The 16,888-nt window shown below is 35.0% G+C and overlaps 2 protein-coding genes across 2 annotated transcripts; one reads left to right on the forward strand and one right to left on the reverse strand.

The window, feature by feature from the left end:
* The first annotated feature begins 291 nt into the window (after positions 1 to 291).
* Positions 292 to 8,554, forward strand: LOC124409623 (gamma-tubulin complex component 6). Its single transcript, XM_046887357.1, has 15 exons — positions 292 to 889; positions 1,003 to 1,223; positions 1,356 to 1,594; positions 1,959 to 2,067; positions 2,164 to 2,523; positions 2,703 to 2,813; positions 2,935 to 3,105; positions 3,224 to 3,519; positions 3,642 to 3,861; positions 3,962 to 4,193; positions 4,306 to 4,498; positions 4,580 to 6,674; positions 6,771 to 6,980; positions 7,235 to 7,407; positions 7,605 to 8,554. Exons 1-15 carry the CDS (start codon positions 670 to 672, stop codon positions 7,903 to 7,905), a joined length of 5,151 nt encoding a protein of 1,716 aa, XP_046743313.1. The 5' UTR covers positions 292 to 669; the 3' UTR covers positions 7,906 to 8,554.
* A 1,210-nt stretch (positions 8,555 to 9,764) lies between these two features.
* On the reverse strand, positions 9,765 to 16,257 carry LOC124409624 (isoleucine--tRNA ligase, mitochondrial). Its single transcript, XM_046887358.1, has 15 exons — positions 15,989 to 16,257; positions 15,560 to 15,682; positions 15,294 to 15,453; positions 14,231 to 14,435; positions 13,700 to 14,004; positions 13,195 to 13,361; positions 12,867 to 13,103; positions 12,331 to 12,503; positions 12,020 to 12,158; positions 11,765 to 11,922; positions 11,379 to 11,522; positions 11,019 to 11,232; positions 10,579 to 10,831; positions 10,306 to 10,487; positions 9,765 to 10,173 (listed from the first exon to the last, which is right to left on the reverse strand). Exons 1-15 carry the CDS (start codon positions 16,190 to 16,192, stop codon positions 9,955 to 9,957), a joined length of 2,883 nt encoding a protein of 960 aa, XP_046743314.1. The 5' UTR covers positions 16,193 to 16,257; the 3' UTR covers positions 9,765 to 9,954.
* Between the last annotated feature and the right edge of the window lie 631 nt (positions 16,258 to 16,888).

Raw genomic sequence — 16,888 nt, forward strand, 5'->3', positions numbered from 1 at the left:
GTAGCAAGATAAATTCGGAGCGCGGCTACGCGCTGCCGGTATTACAGTAAGCACAATATCTTATAACTCTTCGGCGATACTGACTTTTCAATCATTTAGAACTGAACAGTCCTTTCATAATCTGCTCGGGTGAAGACCGTAACGCCATCAGTTGGAGAACGCAGGACCTATGCATTAAGCGAACCGTGTAGTACATGAATACATAGGTATATTATCAATACTTGCCACTGATTATATATGTAAGTAGTGCCCTACCTTTTCGACGTCACCGACTATTTTAGCGCATTGTCGAAGCGAAAAAGTTGGCAGCACGGTATCGGTGTTTTATTTATTTGCCATTCACCATCGCGGTATTTACAACTTTACAACTTGAGTTTTTGAAAAAATGTTCACATCATACGCATCATACATGCCTTGAAATTCGCTTAGCTATAGATGATAAAGACCAAAGTGTACGAGAACAGTGGACGTTATTAATTATATGCTTCGAAGAGGTTACCCGTCAAGTTGAAATTAAGAGTTTCAATCCACCAGTATCCAATCTTAATAAATATAAAGAAATACAAAATTTATGCTGTCTTGCCTGTCACGCTTTTGTATTGTTCCTACATTATAATTGCGGTTACGAATTGTCAAGCTTAAAAAGATGTATGACTCTGATGCAAATTTATGACGGATCAAATGGAACAAAAAATGGATTCATACACTGGCGACGCAGGTACTTATGGTCTCCTAACTGAACTCTGCAGAAACTTCCTCCATAAGCAGAGTACTGCTGACAAACATCCGTACATTCCACAGAAAGATTATTCTGCAACTCTCAAAAAATTAAGGTCCAAAGCTTACGGTGTATTGTTGAACAAATCCATAGAAACATACGAAATAGGCGGTGAGTATGACTCACTAGTATTGATTGGAACAGAAAAAACCATTCATCCTTTAAATTTCATGCTGTTTTAAGCTGCTGGAATTACTAATAATGTATTAAATGTATCCCAACAGCAGGACAGAAGAGCAAAGATAAGGACCCTATTGTTGAATTATTGAAACATGCTTTTGTATTAAAAGTTGGAAAGAAATCTGTGGCAAAAGCTACGGAGCTTGAAGTGTTTATCGATGAATTAATTGACTCTGAGGATGACATAGATCCAACTATTTATTCCACTCTGCAGTTACTTGTTAGTCTGAAAAATTTGGAAGCACAAGAGCCAGAAAAAGAACTGGTAAACGCCATTGAAAGCTGTTTAATAATAATTGTTATCTAGATGCATTCCTGCAAAATCCATGAAATCCATTATTAAGCTAATGATAGTTTTGCGAATTTTTCTGCTTAAAGTCTGAAATTCATATTACAGAATGTCTTCCATTATGGAAAACCTAATCCATTTCTGCCTGAGTCATTATGGGATGGCAAAGGTGTTACTCCGTTTCAAAGCTATCCGATGGAGTCGTTTGTTGTCTCAGACGTATTCGAAGGATTATTGGGGATCAAGCATAGTTCTGTTATACAAAACTGTGCAGTTGAGCCTGGTAGTAGACTATCGTTTCTTGGAAGATTTAGGTCTACTACCACAATTGCTACCGAATCCATTCGGTGAGTTCCTTACTTTTAGTATTGGCTCTTCGCACATTTGCCACAGATAATACGAGTAGTAATGTTATCATTTTGACTGTTCCACTTGCGGAAAAATAATCTTAACCAAACTGTCCCAATATAGCCATAATTTTGATCGGAATCTTGCATACGAATAAAACTAATAGCTATATTTTATGCTTTACATACTATATCATTACCATAGCAATAATGTACGTATGGAAAACTCTTTTCTGTTTCTTTCTTTATTACCTCAAGTCAGTGAAACTTAATCTATCCATTTTCTCTATTATTCATTCTAATTGATGAGAATTTCTTAAGCACATACTATTGAAATTGAATGATATAAATAATACTTCTTCAGCAGTGGGAATACCATACCACCTATAGCATCCAAAGCGTCTAAAGGGTTACTAGAGCTTACCGCATTCAGAGATTACAGTATGCCATCATATTTTCTTCCAAATATTACGGTAAGTGTGCACCATTCCTGTTTCAATGACCCAAGTATTTCTGAAAAATTACAATAACGTCTTAAAGTATAATAATATTTGTATGTACTGGCTTAGGAAGACGCAGAGGAAGTAGAAGGTGATCATTATCTGCAGAACAAGGGATTGGTAACGGAGTTCGAACCGTCCTGGGAGGGTGCCGATCCGCCATGTGTAGACACCAGTGCTTCTGATATTTGGGATGTCCAAGTATCTAATCACTATATTTATGAGAGATTAAGTACTGCTAAGCATAGTGTCACCGATATCTGGGAAAATGTGCTCACTAGTCAGCCAGTGTCTAATTATCGTACATGGGAGACTCTTGGTCAGTTTGATCCACCAAAGCAGCTACACTTTATAACAGAATCTCCCAAAGCCATGTTTCACATAAGAAGAATAAAACAGGCCAACATTTTACAAATGGGATTGACCAGGGTAACAATACACTACTTAGCCTGTCTCTCATGATTGTATGGAATCCATAATTTTTCTACTACATTTACACTTGAATGAAAATATGTCTAGCGTACGATGGTTTCAAATTAACAATTGCAGACCTGATTATGTATTGACTGTTGTATTTCTGTTGCTACAGCATTTTCGTCATTTTTCAGTTTACCGATTCTGTAAGTTTGATCTATGAAGTTTCCAGCCAAAGATTCTTATCGGACATCAAATTACTGCTAGTTGGGATTGAGTCGGACTGTTTCATGTATGATAATTCGGTAAAAGTTCACTCACTTTTTTTTATTATGATTATGATTAGTTTTGATGCTTATTTCTTACCATCACTGTCATCGCGGAAGTGTAATAAAAGATTTTTTTCTGACTTGTGAACAATTTCAGCTAGGGTTTTATTTGAAACCTAACTTGGCTGTCCCAGGATTAAGTATTGAAAGTTTGAAGGATGTTTGTGCTCCTGTCACTCATTGGGGAAATTGTTTCAAAGCCTTGAGCTTTTTAACAGCGTCGCATCCACAAACTGGTGAACTACAACAAAAAGGACTCATATTTAAGGTAATTCATATATCTCAATGACATGGGAATTGCACAAAATTTCACTATCTAAAATATCATATTTTTTGTCATTGCTCATTAATTTTGATAACTTATTATGTATGTGGTGATGTTCCAGGCAATGTGTAACAAAATTAAAGAAGTACTGCTTCGACACCGAGCAGCAATTGATCGCATTTGCGTGGATAAAGAATCGATTGGATTGCTATCTTTACTTGATCAAGTTCGTCCTTTGGGCCTTATAATCACGGAACTAGCTAAACTATGTCATTGCGATAGTCAAAATAAAGTTGAACTTGACGAGGGTCTCGGAATTCTAACCCATATATACCAAGAAGTCACCAAGGTTACTCAGCCAAAAGTGGCTCTGGTGTTTTATTCCGTACTCAAGGCTTGTTGTGAGGTTTATTTTTGGTATGCACATTAGTAATTTAAAAATAAAAACACTGAAACTCGAGAATTTTAGCTATCATTCCTTAGAAGTCCTTACGGAGTTACTTTATTTTTGATTGCACTGTAATTATCACTGTTTTCAGGTTTCTGCAAAAGTGGTTATTTGAAGGTGTCTGTGATGATATATATGGAGAATTTATGATCAAAGTAAAACCGCAGTATCTGAGACAACGTGGACATAGGTTTTGGACAAAGGGTTTCTTAATAAACCACAAATCAGTACCTGGCTTCTTAGGAGAATTAACGGATTCCATACTACAATGTGGGAAGGCAGTCAGACTTCTGAAGATCTGTGATCCAAAGGTAAATTTTCTTTATATAAGACAATTTAAACATAACAAGTGCAGTCTCAATTTTGTTCTTGATATTGTACTTGATTATAAAAACTATTTACATTCATCAGAATCCACTGTGCGGTGTCTTGGCGACTTCCTATCCGGCTGTGCGCGTTTGCTTAAGTGTAGGACAGCTTAGAGAACAACAGATGCATTGTAATGAATATATGACTAGAGGTAGATCAGCTCTCGGTACGAATGTCTCCCTCTGTTCAGCACTCCAAGAAAACAGGGATATCCTGAAAAAGAAAGCACAACTCGTCAATATTGCTCATCAGGAAATGTTAATTCGACTCAAACGTTAGTACATGTCATCTATTGAAGCATCTCATGGGTATTCAACCACGTTTATATGTGATGAGCATAAATGTTCGAGGTTTAGATCATTCGTTCATAAGTCATTAATTTCTAGGTGAACAGGAGGAAATTGCCAAGCAAATAGCACAAGGCAAACGTGAATTATTAGCAGAATTGAAAGACCAAGCAGAAGAGGCTGTTCTTCGCAAGGAAAGGGATAAAGAAGCTCAATTACAGGCTGATCAACTACTTATGGAGAAAATTAACAGGGAACAAAAAGAAGAGGCTGAAAGAATGCAGCAAGAAAAGTGAGGTTTATTTCATATGACAGTTAGTCACTTTCGTATTAGGTATTTTTATTGAATTTAGTTGTCCATGATTTTTTTCAGAGAGAACATTCTAATGTATTACAACGGATTAGCTATTGAAGCCGATAGACGCAAAGTTCATGCTGATTGGCGTATCAGGCGGATGGAATTATTTGACAAGAGGTTAGCTGCTTTGTCCCAAGCTAAACAGGAAGTGTGGGAGATGAAAGATAGTTTGAAAGTGACAAGTTCAAACGAGAATAACCATTTCACGACAGAAATTTCAAATAATATTGAGGGAGGTACAGAAGAACTTGAAAAACAGAGTGTTGATCTTTACATTGAAGATTTAAACTTGAATGATCCCGTACTGCTACTTGAATCCGAGAAGAGTGACGTCGATGGCAATGCTAACAAAAAAGAAGATGAAAACAGTAATGTTTCACAACTTTCCACATCAGCTACAAATGATGAAAAAAATTCTCCAACAAAAAGTACTGATAAAGACACTCTAGTTCATGCAAAAGATGAAAACACTGAAGTAACTGAAAGTGTTACTATTAAATCACCTCGGCCTACCGTACTAAATATCACACCGATAAGTTTGTCAACAGAGCCAATTAAAATCAGAGAAGATCTTTTAGAGAGAAAAATATTGCAAACAAATAAAAATAGGGTAATGGGTCATACAGTATTTTCGGGTGAAGATTATTACGAGCAATTTGACAATGAAAAAAATAAGTTGCAGAACTTTCTCATCGATAGAACAGACATCACAAAAGAAGCACTAGCTAATAGAATCAGAAATACTGGGAACTTGGATGCATTCATTGGGTTAGATAGAGACTCAACAGTTCCAATCTTGAATGACGAAGTTATTGTGAATTTAATGAAGTTTGGAAATCCCGATAATCTAACAGAATTACAACGTAACAAGCTCAAAGTTCTCCGAGAAGAATATGACTGGACACCAAACAACAATCAGATAAGAAGTGTTTGCTCTAATAAAGATAAAAACATCACAGCAAGTTCAGTTGATCAGGTACAATCTGATGAAATTTTAATGGAGTCAATTCCTCCAAGTTGTCTTTCTGAATTACAAATAAATAGAAATCGGAATATTCAACACCGTACTGATCAGGTTCCAATTGATCTGCTGCAAATAACGAGTTTGATAGATCATGAACTAACTGATGCAGAAAAGAACCGAAACAGAAACATGGCACATCGTACTGGTCAAGAAATGCCAACATTGATAATCCCAGAACATATAGCACGAGAGCTGACAGATGCACAGAAAAACAGAAATAGAAATATGCAACATTCCACTGATCAAAGTACTGCACCAGATGAAATAGTCAGAAATGAACCGGCAGTTTTAACTCAGGCTCAAAAAAATCGGGCCCGGGTCATGGAACAGGAATTTTATGTTTATGGCAGTGCTTCTGTTGATAAACAAAATGATAATATCGACGTCGCTACACCATTCCCAATTTCAGAATCGGCTAGCTCACAACAAATCGTTCAAGAAAACACTACACCCATGTCATGTACCACAGATAATTTTCCTCTATCAATGAGCAGTAGCATGTCGCAACTACAACAGTGTATGGATACTCCTTTATCTGAAATGAGCACTGATATGCGATCTGCCTTGACTACAGGTGAAATACTAACTGCCGATACAGCACGCTCAGACATTTCGGAAAGTGGCTTCAAATTTCCAGACAGATCTCAGATGTTTCCTAATTTTTTGGGCTTCAGCTCCGCTGCGATGACACCAACTTCAGAATCAGTGTTGACTGTAACAGATGTAGAGATGATCGACAATACATCACTGCATGTTTATTTAGAAAAATCTGTCGCTATTCCTTTGCAAGTCCAGAGCAGACTTGTAAACGATGCAATCATTAAGTACTTGCTAAGCGAACACAAATTCTTATCTCATTTACACAGCCTTAGAAGTTATTTCTTTTTACTGAATGGCGAGTTTGCTAAAAATTTAACAAAGTCACTATTCACAAGACTTTATGAGATTTCAATACCAGCAGATCTGTTGAATTCAGCGACGCTAAATAATCTGTTAAATAAAGCGCTTGTTGCATCGCTCAGTAGCAGCTATGCAAACTCAGAACGACTCAGTCTTTCTGTCACTGATGTACCTTCTCAGTTACAGGTAATCCACAGCAATTAACATTTTATAATGTCAATAATAGTGAATCATTCCCAGTCAGCCTCAGTGAATGTGTCTCACATTAATTACTGATTTCAGGTTTCAAATCCAGAAGCCTTAGAATGTCTATGCTTGAATTATAAAATTTCCTGGCCACTAAACATAATCTTAGATGAGATGTCGATGTTGCAATATACTAAGGTGTTCAAATTTTTACTCATGGTTGGACGTGTCATGTGGGTTCTACAAGAAGATTTTCACATTTTGAAAGTAGAAAGAAAAGCCACGAACTCTAAAGAATATCATGGGGTGCGTATTTACTGTATTTCTATAAAAAGTCATTATGCAAAGTCCCCATCGGAAACTAAAGTAAACAAATTACGGAACTCTAGCTAAAGTAATTGAGATGCCGCTGTGAATCCGTAGCATGATTAGAACTATGAACATGCCTTCATTGCCCATGCTGAAATCCCCCATGTGAACTTTGCACAAAATAACCAGGTATAGGCTCTAAACCATGGCCAAAAGATCTTGGATCTTAAATATGTTTGGTTTTTTCACAGATACAATTGTTCAGACACTCGATGATGCAGTTCATGACAGCTTTGCATAATTACTTAACGTGCAGCGTACTTCATGCCAGCTGGGCAGAATTTGAAAAAGATCTGGAAAATGCGATAACCATTGATCAGGTTTATCTCACCCATGTGGGCTATATCAAGAAAATTCTCTCTCGGTGAGTTAATTGTAATAGATATGTTACTCTATAGAAGATAAATTCAAAAATTACAAATTTGGTATAATTTCACAGCTGCATGCTATGACACAGGAATTGAATAGAATATTCAGAATATAAAAGTGTAATATTTGAGATTGCATCAAATTTTCACCAACACAAAAAAGAAGAACTGACGTGATCATTTTTTCTTTTAGGTGTATGTTAAACCCACGAGGAGAAAAAATGCGAACATGTCTGCACAACATTTTCAAAGTTATTTTAAAATTTCACAATCGCGTGCGGTCACAAAGTTGGATTATCACTCCCATGGGATACGTGCATCCTAATTTTGCAAAATTGCAACAACTGTACAAAGCTTTTTGTGAACTACGGACATACTTGGCCCATGTTGCAGATAAGTTGGCAAGCAGTGGATATCAGCCGCATCTGACACATTTTCTTAATACACTTAACATAAATTATCTTTACGACCTAACTATTAAAAGAAAAGAGTAAATCAAATGTTATGAAAGAAAGAAACGTACATTTCTATATTACGTTCCTCATGTAGTACTCTGTATATTTAAATATTTATTATTAGACATTAGATTTATAATAAATCCCAGAATTACCGCAAACTCCAAAAGCTTTATAACTTTGTAAATATGAAATTAATAGTATCTGTGATCATTGTTTAGGTAAAACTTGCACGAATTTCAATGTGTTACATAGGAACAAGACACCGTTGTAGTTTCCATTCTTGTTGCATATAGTGCACGTTGCATTGTGCTATGACGCTTGCAAGTTTTCAATGCCAGTTGATAATTACATTGATTTAATACTAAGTTTGTAATCTTTGCGAGGTCCAAAGATCATAACACTAACACAACTGAAGGTAAATGTTTTACCGTTGCAGTACAGACTGCATTTTTTCCCTACTTATATTAGTTAAATTAACATTACATTAACCAAATTTTTTTTAGCAGAGTGCATATTTTATATTGAGCTTGTTATAATTTCTCGGCCTGTTGTTGGTGAATAATTGTGTTTGAATGAAAGTGCAGCATTGTTAAAACTGTAGGTACTAAGCAGTTATGCATGCGATGGTGCTTCTTCGATATTTAATGTAATATTTTCTTAATAGTAGTTGATCACGAATTACGTCCAAGAATCTCAATACGAAAAAATGCTTATTTAACAAATAAAATAAGTGTATTTGTTATTGACACGTTTAGACTCAATTATTGACCCTTTTATTTCTCAAACTTATAAATTTACGGCATAAATTCTGAATTTCTCGACTACTAAAACGAATTGCTAGAGAGTTAGACACTCCAAATTTATTTTTAGATAATTTTAGAACTGAAGATCAAATCGATACAACCAAAAAAGTTTGATAATTGGGACAGCGTCAGTAATTGGTACACTTACCTTAGTAATTATCATTGTTATTGGGAATCAAATGAAGGATGTATATAAATACACAGCCTTTGGCTTAATTAGCTCTTAGTAAAATAAGATCTTGTTACAGTTGGTCTAACTGGCTGGCTAACTATTGGTAGCTGGTCAAACCATAAAAATAAGAAATATATGTACACTTTACAAAGTTACTGGGCGCAACATTAATTCAAGTATTCAGCAATTTCTTCCATGAAATCATTTGACGTAGCTGAAATTGATGTTTGCACACTTACAGTTACGCAGGTATTTCAAATCCGTATACGAAAGATATTTGATATTCACAACTGCATTGCAAATTGAATTAATATCCTTATTAACAGTACAATTCTGTAATATGCCAAACTGCATGCATTGACGAAAATAGAAATAATTTTTATATTTTGAAATATCCACGTTTTAAGCTATATTATTTTAGTAAGCCACCAAAGCAGAGCATAGTGATTATGAATCACAGCACAGCTAGAATTTAAACATAAAATATCAGACTCTATTTTTTTATGAATCCGTTTTTCGAATATGTGAATATTGTCCAAGCTTCAAACTTATATGATGAATATTAATAACTAGGATTGGTTTTCTGTTCACTTAAACTTGTATAATACAATATCTGAATTATTATTTTTCCATACCAAACAAAAATACTCAGTAATATTTATCAGTATAATTGTATTTCAGTAGTAATATCTTGGAACATTAATTATCGATATTGTGGTGAGGCAGATGCTAATAAACAATTGATACGTTGTTCGAATTGTTACACACATCTCACGCAATGCTTGTACACAATAACTATTCATCTTTGAGGTATAAAAATTATCATCGATCGTGTTTAAATTCGCTTCAATATCACAATTTGTCTGGCTGTAATGCTGCACAATCGTTTCTTGTAATACTGTCCTCAAATAAAACGAATGTTAAAACAGGCGAGTATTTATTAAATTTCTTACAATGACTAGAACCACTGAACTTGTGAAAAGGATATTGAATGCAATTAGGTATTGTTCCGTAAGATCAGCTAAGCCTTTTCACAATGAGTCAACTATTTTTTTATATACTGTATTCTTATATACAAAAATTATAAATATCTGATATACTTTATTTTAGTTACGTTGAAAGGTGACTTAGAATATCATCGCAACGTGCGCAAAGTTTGCCTGGTTGTGGTTCTGGATACCGATAACAGCGTGCGCACAGTGATTTTCGGATTGGTTTTAAATCTATTACTGCATCTTGGATACCATCTTTTTCTGTTAAGGTAATTGCAGAGAGTTGGAATAGCTCACATAGTTGAGATGTCTCAGAACTTTCATCTTTCTGCAACGCCTATGAAGCAGACAAGCACAAACTTTACGGTTTTTCGATAGACGGGACCTTTGCTATAACTTCTTCAAAGTTTGTAATTGAATTCGTTAAAGAAGTTTGTTTTGAATGCTTATAAATAGGTCTAAATCTTACCCTGATTACGGAATACTCTGCTGGGTTCAGCGTAATGGTAGCTGCCAATTCCCAAGTGTTGATTGTTGCAAGTCTGGTAACTGCAGCTTTTATGTTTAACGCACTTTCGATCATCTTAGCTATACTCGGTTGGTCCCAGTCTGTTGGCAATTTGTGCGCACTATGAAATAGGGGGACAGAGGCTGCAACATAAAATTTGAGTACAATCATGACCATTTTTTGAATTGTTTTGTGAAAGAAAATCATTTGACGTTTCAAATATTTTTCTGTTACCGAGATTATCAGGATGATGTAACCAGACCTCTTCTGCTAAATGCGGAAGTATTGGTGCTAACGATCTTGTTAAAACAGCCAGTATTTCGCTGATAATATCTACAGCACCAGCTCGATGAGATGAATTTATGCTATTGCAATACAACCTGTCTTTAACCAAATGACAGTATAATGCTGATACTGTATTTGCTACGAAATGTGTTATAACTTTGCAGGCATTGTGGTACTCGTAATTACTGTACAATGTTTCAATCTAGAAGAATGAGAAAAACCAAGTTATTTTCATCACTATTCTATAATGTATGACACTATTTTAGGAAAATAACCATGTGTTATATAATAAGTTAATTAATGAATTTGTTATCCCCAATAGTAGATCCCCAATTCAGATAAACCTAATAAATTTTTATGTTTAACGTTTTATTGCAAACACATCCTACCCGTTTATCGTAATGATAGAGTTGATGTAACAAATATTTATCAAGATAATGGTACTCAGGTTCTATAGGAGTATCACAAGGATATGGATGCAGAGCACCTAAGAGAAAACGAAATATCAATCTAAGTTTTTGCACGGATTCTGCGCTTCCCTTCAATAACTTCTCTGTAACAGGAACTAGTGTATGTTGAGTGCCATGGCTTGCTACCCACCACCTATAATTGAAGAGTTGGTTGAATAAGATTAGAGCGAAATTCTTAAATTCTTAGATTACGTTAAATAACTACTTCTGAGCAAGTACAAACAGGCATACACTGTATTCACACACTCACTATACTCTAAGAATGACTAATATTTGTACCGTAAAGTATCTACACCATAAGCTGGTTTTTTCTTTAGATCTTCACCACCCTGAGTAACTTCTTCAGGATCAATCACATTCCCTAATGATTTCGACATTTTATGACCTTTGTCATCGACTGCAAATCCATGAGCAAATAAAGACCTAAAATATATAGTAAATAACCATTTGGTTCGAACAATACCTACACTTTTTTCATAATCATAACATTAATTAGAAGTGCGCAACAAAATAACAAAATCAAATGCTTCATTTATCTATATAGCACATATATAAAATGTGTACGTGACGTAATTTATTGTTTTGGCAAATAATTTCTGATTTCGGCAAAAAATTTCTACCTTTGTGCTTCATGCATTGTAGAATGTAGAATCCGTAACACTTACTTGTAGGGAGCAGCACCTTGGAGTGCAATGGATGTCAATAAGGATGACTGAAACCAGCCAGTAAATTGATCGATTCCCTCTAGGTACAGGTCAGCTTTTCCGTCAGGTAATACTGTGGACCAAGATATGCCACTGTCAAACCAAATGTCTAAAATATCCTGCAAATATGAATATGAGGAAAAACATTATTTGGTCTTCATGCTACGAATTCTTTATCGTCTTTCCTGATGTGTCTTGTCAACTCGAGTTTCTCACCTGGCCTCTCTCCAACTCAGAAGCATCAACTTCAAGTTCCCGTAAGAGTTTTTTACCAGCTAATTTTTCAATAGGTAATTCCCACCAGCAATCAAGACCATATTTTCCCATCAAGTGACACAACCTTTCGATCCAATCTCTAAGCAAAATATTTAATTACTTAGTTTAATAATATATATACATATACATATATACTTACTAAATTGCAATAGATCACATCTTTCTAGTGAAGCATGATTCACATTAAGATAGTTGTAACATGTTAAAGTATACAGGAAACTAGCAAAAGTAGTAAAATATGATAAACATACCTATTTGTAATTATATCGCCACTATCTCTGTAATACAAAACTGGTATTGGTGTTCCCCATACTCTCTGACGAGAAATACACCAATAAGGTCTCATCTTGACTTGTTGTGTCAAACCATTGATAGAAGATGTACTATTGCTTGCCGGGTACACCGAAACGTTTTGCAGAGAATCCTAAAATCCGAGTTAAAAAAAGTTCACAGAAAGATTTGAATATTTACCATTTTGAGAACCTCAAATGAATGATACAAAAAATTTCGCACTTTACTCATATTTCCCTACCCTCAATAGATTCAAGGACAACCTCATATTTTGCTGAACCTAAATTTCTTCATTATTCAATCAATCGTCATAGATATTGAGTCATTTTTTATAAAAGATCTTGTTTTGAAACTGTGATTGGGTTTTATGTCATCTATAGGAAATTTCAGTTTGAAATGAAAATGTCTGAGTTAACTGAACTAAAATTTTTCGTTACACATTTGCATACTTTGTACTGCAATGATGAAAATCCGGCATTCACATTTGAATACTTACTAGTGCCTGCTGCTTGAGAGCATTAGTTTTGATAAACCATTGTTTGCTGGCTCTTACAATAACTGGCGTTTTAGTGCGCCAGTCATATGGATAGCTATGCTGATAATTTTCAGTATGAACCACATTACTTTGTATTTTATTCAAGATGGCTTTGCCACCTTCATTTAGAACATGTAAGCCAACAAAGTCAGAACCTGCATCGGCAGTATAACAACCATTTTCGTCCACGAATGATAACTGCAAACAAAAATGCATTTATAATTATGTCAAACAGGAACATACATGAGATTGATTAATATTTTAGTCTATTCGAATGTACCCAACTTACCACTGGTAATTTGTTTGCTAAACCAATAAGAAAATCGTCCATTCCATGTCCTGGGGCTATGTGCACTAAGCCTGTTCCTTTTTCAGTTGTAACGTGACTTCCTGGTACAAATGGTGAACTTAAACCTGTTAGCGGTTGTACATATCTTCCTCCACGAAGCTCAGTTCCTGTTCATGGGCATTAAATGCATCATATAAATGACGATAATTTTACTTTTACAAGCTATGCTCAGCTATTCAATATCCAGACAGATTTTGTGCACCGTGTGCAGAATTTCACTATTGTTAAATAAGAGAGAGAATTATTTCATAAGTGCGTCATCGAGATAAGCCACATGGAAAAATATTCAACCAGAATACTAACATTCATTATTTCCGAATTACATGATTCGGTCTTTCGTTACATATAATTTATGTTCAAGTGGTACTCGAATCACTAGTATCATACTCTCCATTTCTTACACATACCATATATTTATGTAAGACTTGCATCAGTAATAGCACACCTGTTATCGTTATTAATGGCTTTAGAACTCCGATTTTTTCTTGAATTTCATTCAGTAAATTTTCTGCAACAATGTAAAAATTCATCTCACTATCCTCTGCAGCGCAATACTTGACATCTTCGGCAAATGCAATGGCTTGATTGGCCACCAATGTCCATGGGGTGGTTGTCCATGTAAGGGCGTAGACTGGGCGCCCTTTCAACGATTCCAGGGCTGGAGGTAGAACATCCAAAAGCAGCCTGATGGTAGCAGTCTTGCTTATATGTTGTGCATTGTATTCTAACTCAGATTCTGCCAGAGCTGTTCTGAATAAAAATTGTTTTTATCAATTTCAAAAACACTAAACTAATATCAGGTCAATTACTTGAAATCGAGAACCATGATAATTCATGGTTACGTAATTCTATAACTACATTGAAAAACATTGTGCTACAATTATTATGCGAAGTTTTTCAGACATAAATCGCTAACAATTATAGATTCAAATCAGTGAGCACTGTACTGTGTTATATATAAATTATTACATGATACCTTGATGACGGTGACCAATAAACTGGTTTAAAATCCCTGTTCACAAGATCTTTTTCGTACAAGGTTATAAATTGCCGTAACTGATTTGTAACGTATGACGTATGGTGCGTAAAGTAACAACCAGATTCTTTCCAATCTGCCATAATACCCCATGACATAAATACATCCCGCTGCTTCAAAATCGTCTCGTTTGCGTATTTTTGAGCTGTAAATAATATGGATAAATTCAACAAGCATTTAAATGTAGGAGAACATTATCATTGCTGTATTTATAATAGATATAATTTGACTCTGAGTATAAGGTAACTGTTGATTCCAAGATGTCGTTTTGTAAATTATTTTCTACATGTCCCTTTAGGAGTAGCCTGCATATATTTGTCAATTACGATTTTTTTTAGATGCATCCAGCACCAAAACTTGAATTATATTTAGAATAATGCGGCAGTATAATTATATAAATCAAGATTGATAATATAAAATATTACTGTAAGTTATAAAACTAAATACAATCAAAATTTGAAGTCACTAGAGAAATCGGAATGCTCGTGATATTCTTCAATGATTTCGTTTCAAAGTGGAATAACACTGGGAAAGCTTGAATTTCTACAAAGATGTACATGGTTTAGATTTTCATAATTTCACATGACAGAGTGGCAACAATTTTGCTCAAATAAAATTCTCTGACTTTTCCCATCAACAAATTCAGAATTTATTGATCTTTTCCACACAACTTAGGTAATGTTGGATGGCTTTTATAACCAAAAGCACCCACATTCAAAAACACATAGTGTACTTGCTTTCATACAAATAATTAATAAGTGCACAATACCATTTCCAAAGGTTAGCTTAGCTAAATTTGAGGAGAATAGGTGAAGTTTGAACAAAAATTATAAAGAAAGTACATTTTTTCATCTGGCCCGTGATATTCCCTATTGTTTCCGATTTTTCCTGATAGATGAAATTACGCGACTATTCCTGGTTTTCCCAGTCTGTCGCCATCATGCATGAAGCGAATTTGTCGCAACCGTCAGTGGCATAATTAATATTTGTTAGTTGGTTTTACCCTTTTGCCGAATTTCAACGGGTGTCAACTTCCTTTCATTCTCCTTTAATGAAATCAAAGCCTTCATTTCAATGGGAAGGCCATGACAGTCCCATCCCGGTACAAAATGCACTCTCTGACCACGAATAATTTTGCTCCTAATTGTTATATCTTTGAGAATCTGAAAATGGATACCAGTGATTAATAGCTGTTCAAGATTAAGTTATAGATAGTAGGTTTAGAAATTTGTAAGTCAACTTCAAGAGCAAGAATCAAGATTTATTTACTTTATTTATGGCATGGCCCATGTGTAGATTCCCATTGGCATAAGGTGGTCCATCATGCAAGACAAAATCAGGCTCACAAAGATTAGACCGTTGCCAACTATAGAGTTCGGAGAATCCGCATTTCTGCAATGAAAACGATGTTTTGCACAAATAGAAATTACCGATATTTTGATAACACCAAACTTTCAAAAAACTTCATATGAATCAAAGGAATAATCAAGCTTGTACAAGTACATTTAGAAAGATGTACATAATGTTCAGACCAGATGATGGTATTTATCACGAATTTGGAAGGTTTAATGCTAAGTGAAAAATAGTATCAACAATAAACCATTATTGTGGCGTTTTTATTTTTCGAATAGAGTATAGACAAAGAGCAAGGAATTAGAGCATAGTTGGGTTTCAATTTTTGAAATCAGCACGAATTACCTCTAATAAATATTTATCCATTTCGACTCGTTTCTTGCCGTTAATTCGACTCGGAAACTTTGTTTGCGGCAACAATATAGAAGCAGTATATTTTTTAGCGTTGACATTTTCGCTAGTCTGGACGTAACGCAGAAGCAAACTTTTCGTATTATACGACAAAATATTTTTTGTTTGTCCTAAAATAACACCCAAGCCGGCGGACATGGTTTTCAAAAATGAGCTAACCTCAAAACTAAGGACACTCGGCGCAACTTACTCCTGTGGCGCAACTGTGTAAGCATGATGAAATACGTTTTAACCAATCATAGCCCATCTTCCTAAAGGTGATGCCTTATTGCGTTGATATCTTCACTGGATATCACGTAATAGACCAACCCAACAGAAAAAATAAAAACCGATTTCATGACGTAAAACCCGTAAAACCATCGTAAAACCTAGCGGAAAACCAACCCACGATTTGAAGCATCGATCATAGATAAAAACGTACAACATACATGTTTCCCATTGTCAGTTTTTTATTGTTCTTTGAAAACAGGGTTGGCGAAGGAGCGCCGGGGGGGTAAAGTTAATTCGGTCAAAAAAAGGCATATTTTTGTGAATTTTTTCCGACGATACGGTTGAAATTTATTCATTAAAATTAGTGGTACATTAAAATATAACATTTCAAGAGTATTGTGTACAATTTTCATTAAAAAATATATAAAAATTCGCCCGTGATAGAAAATATTCGCAAGCGCTTCGAAAAAGAGTTGAATTGCGGTACTCCCTTAGAACATATCACTAGGTCATCCGAAATCAAAAAACTCAAATTTTTTCATTAGGTAATCTCTTTCCCGAGGTAATGCTGTCGTGCCTCTATTTTGTTAATTTTTTTTTCAATTTTTGGTAACACTTAGAAGT

This window comes from Diprion similis, chromosome 8 (genome assembly GCF_021155765.1).
Source record: "Diprion similis isolate iyDipSimi1 chromosome 8, iyDipSimi1.1, whole genome shotgun sequence".
NCBI classification, from domain to species: domain Eukaryota; kingdom Metazoa; phylum Arthropoda; class Insecta; order Hymenoptera; family Diprionidae; genus Diprion; species Diprion similis.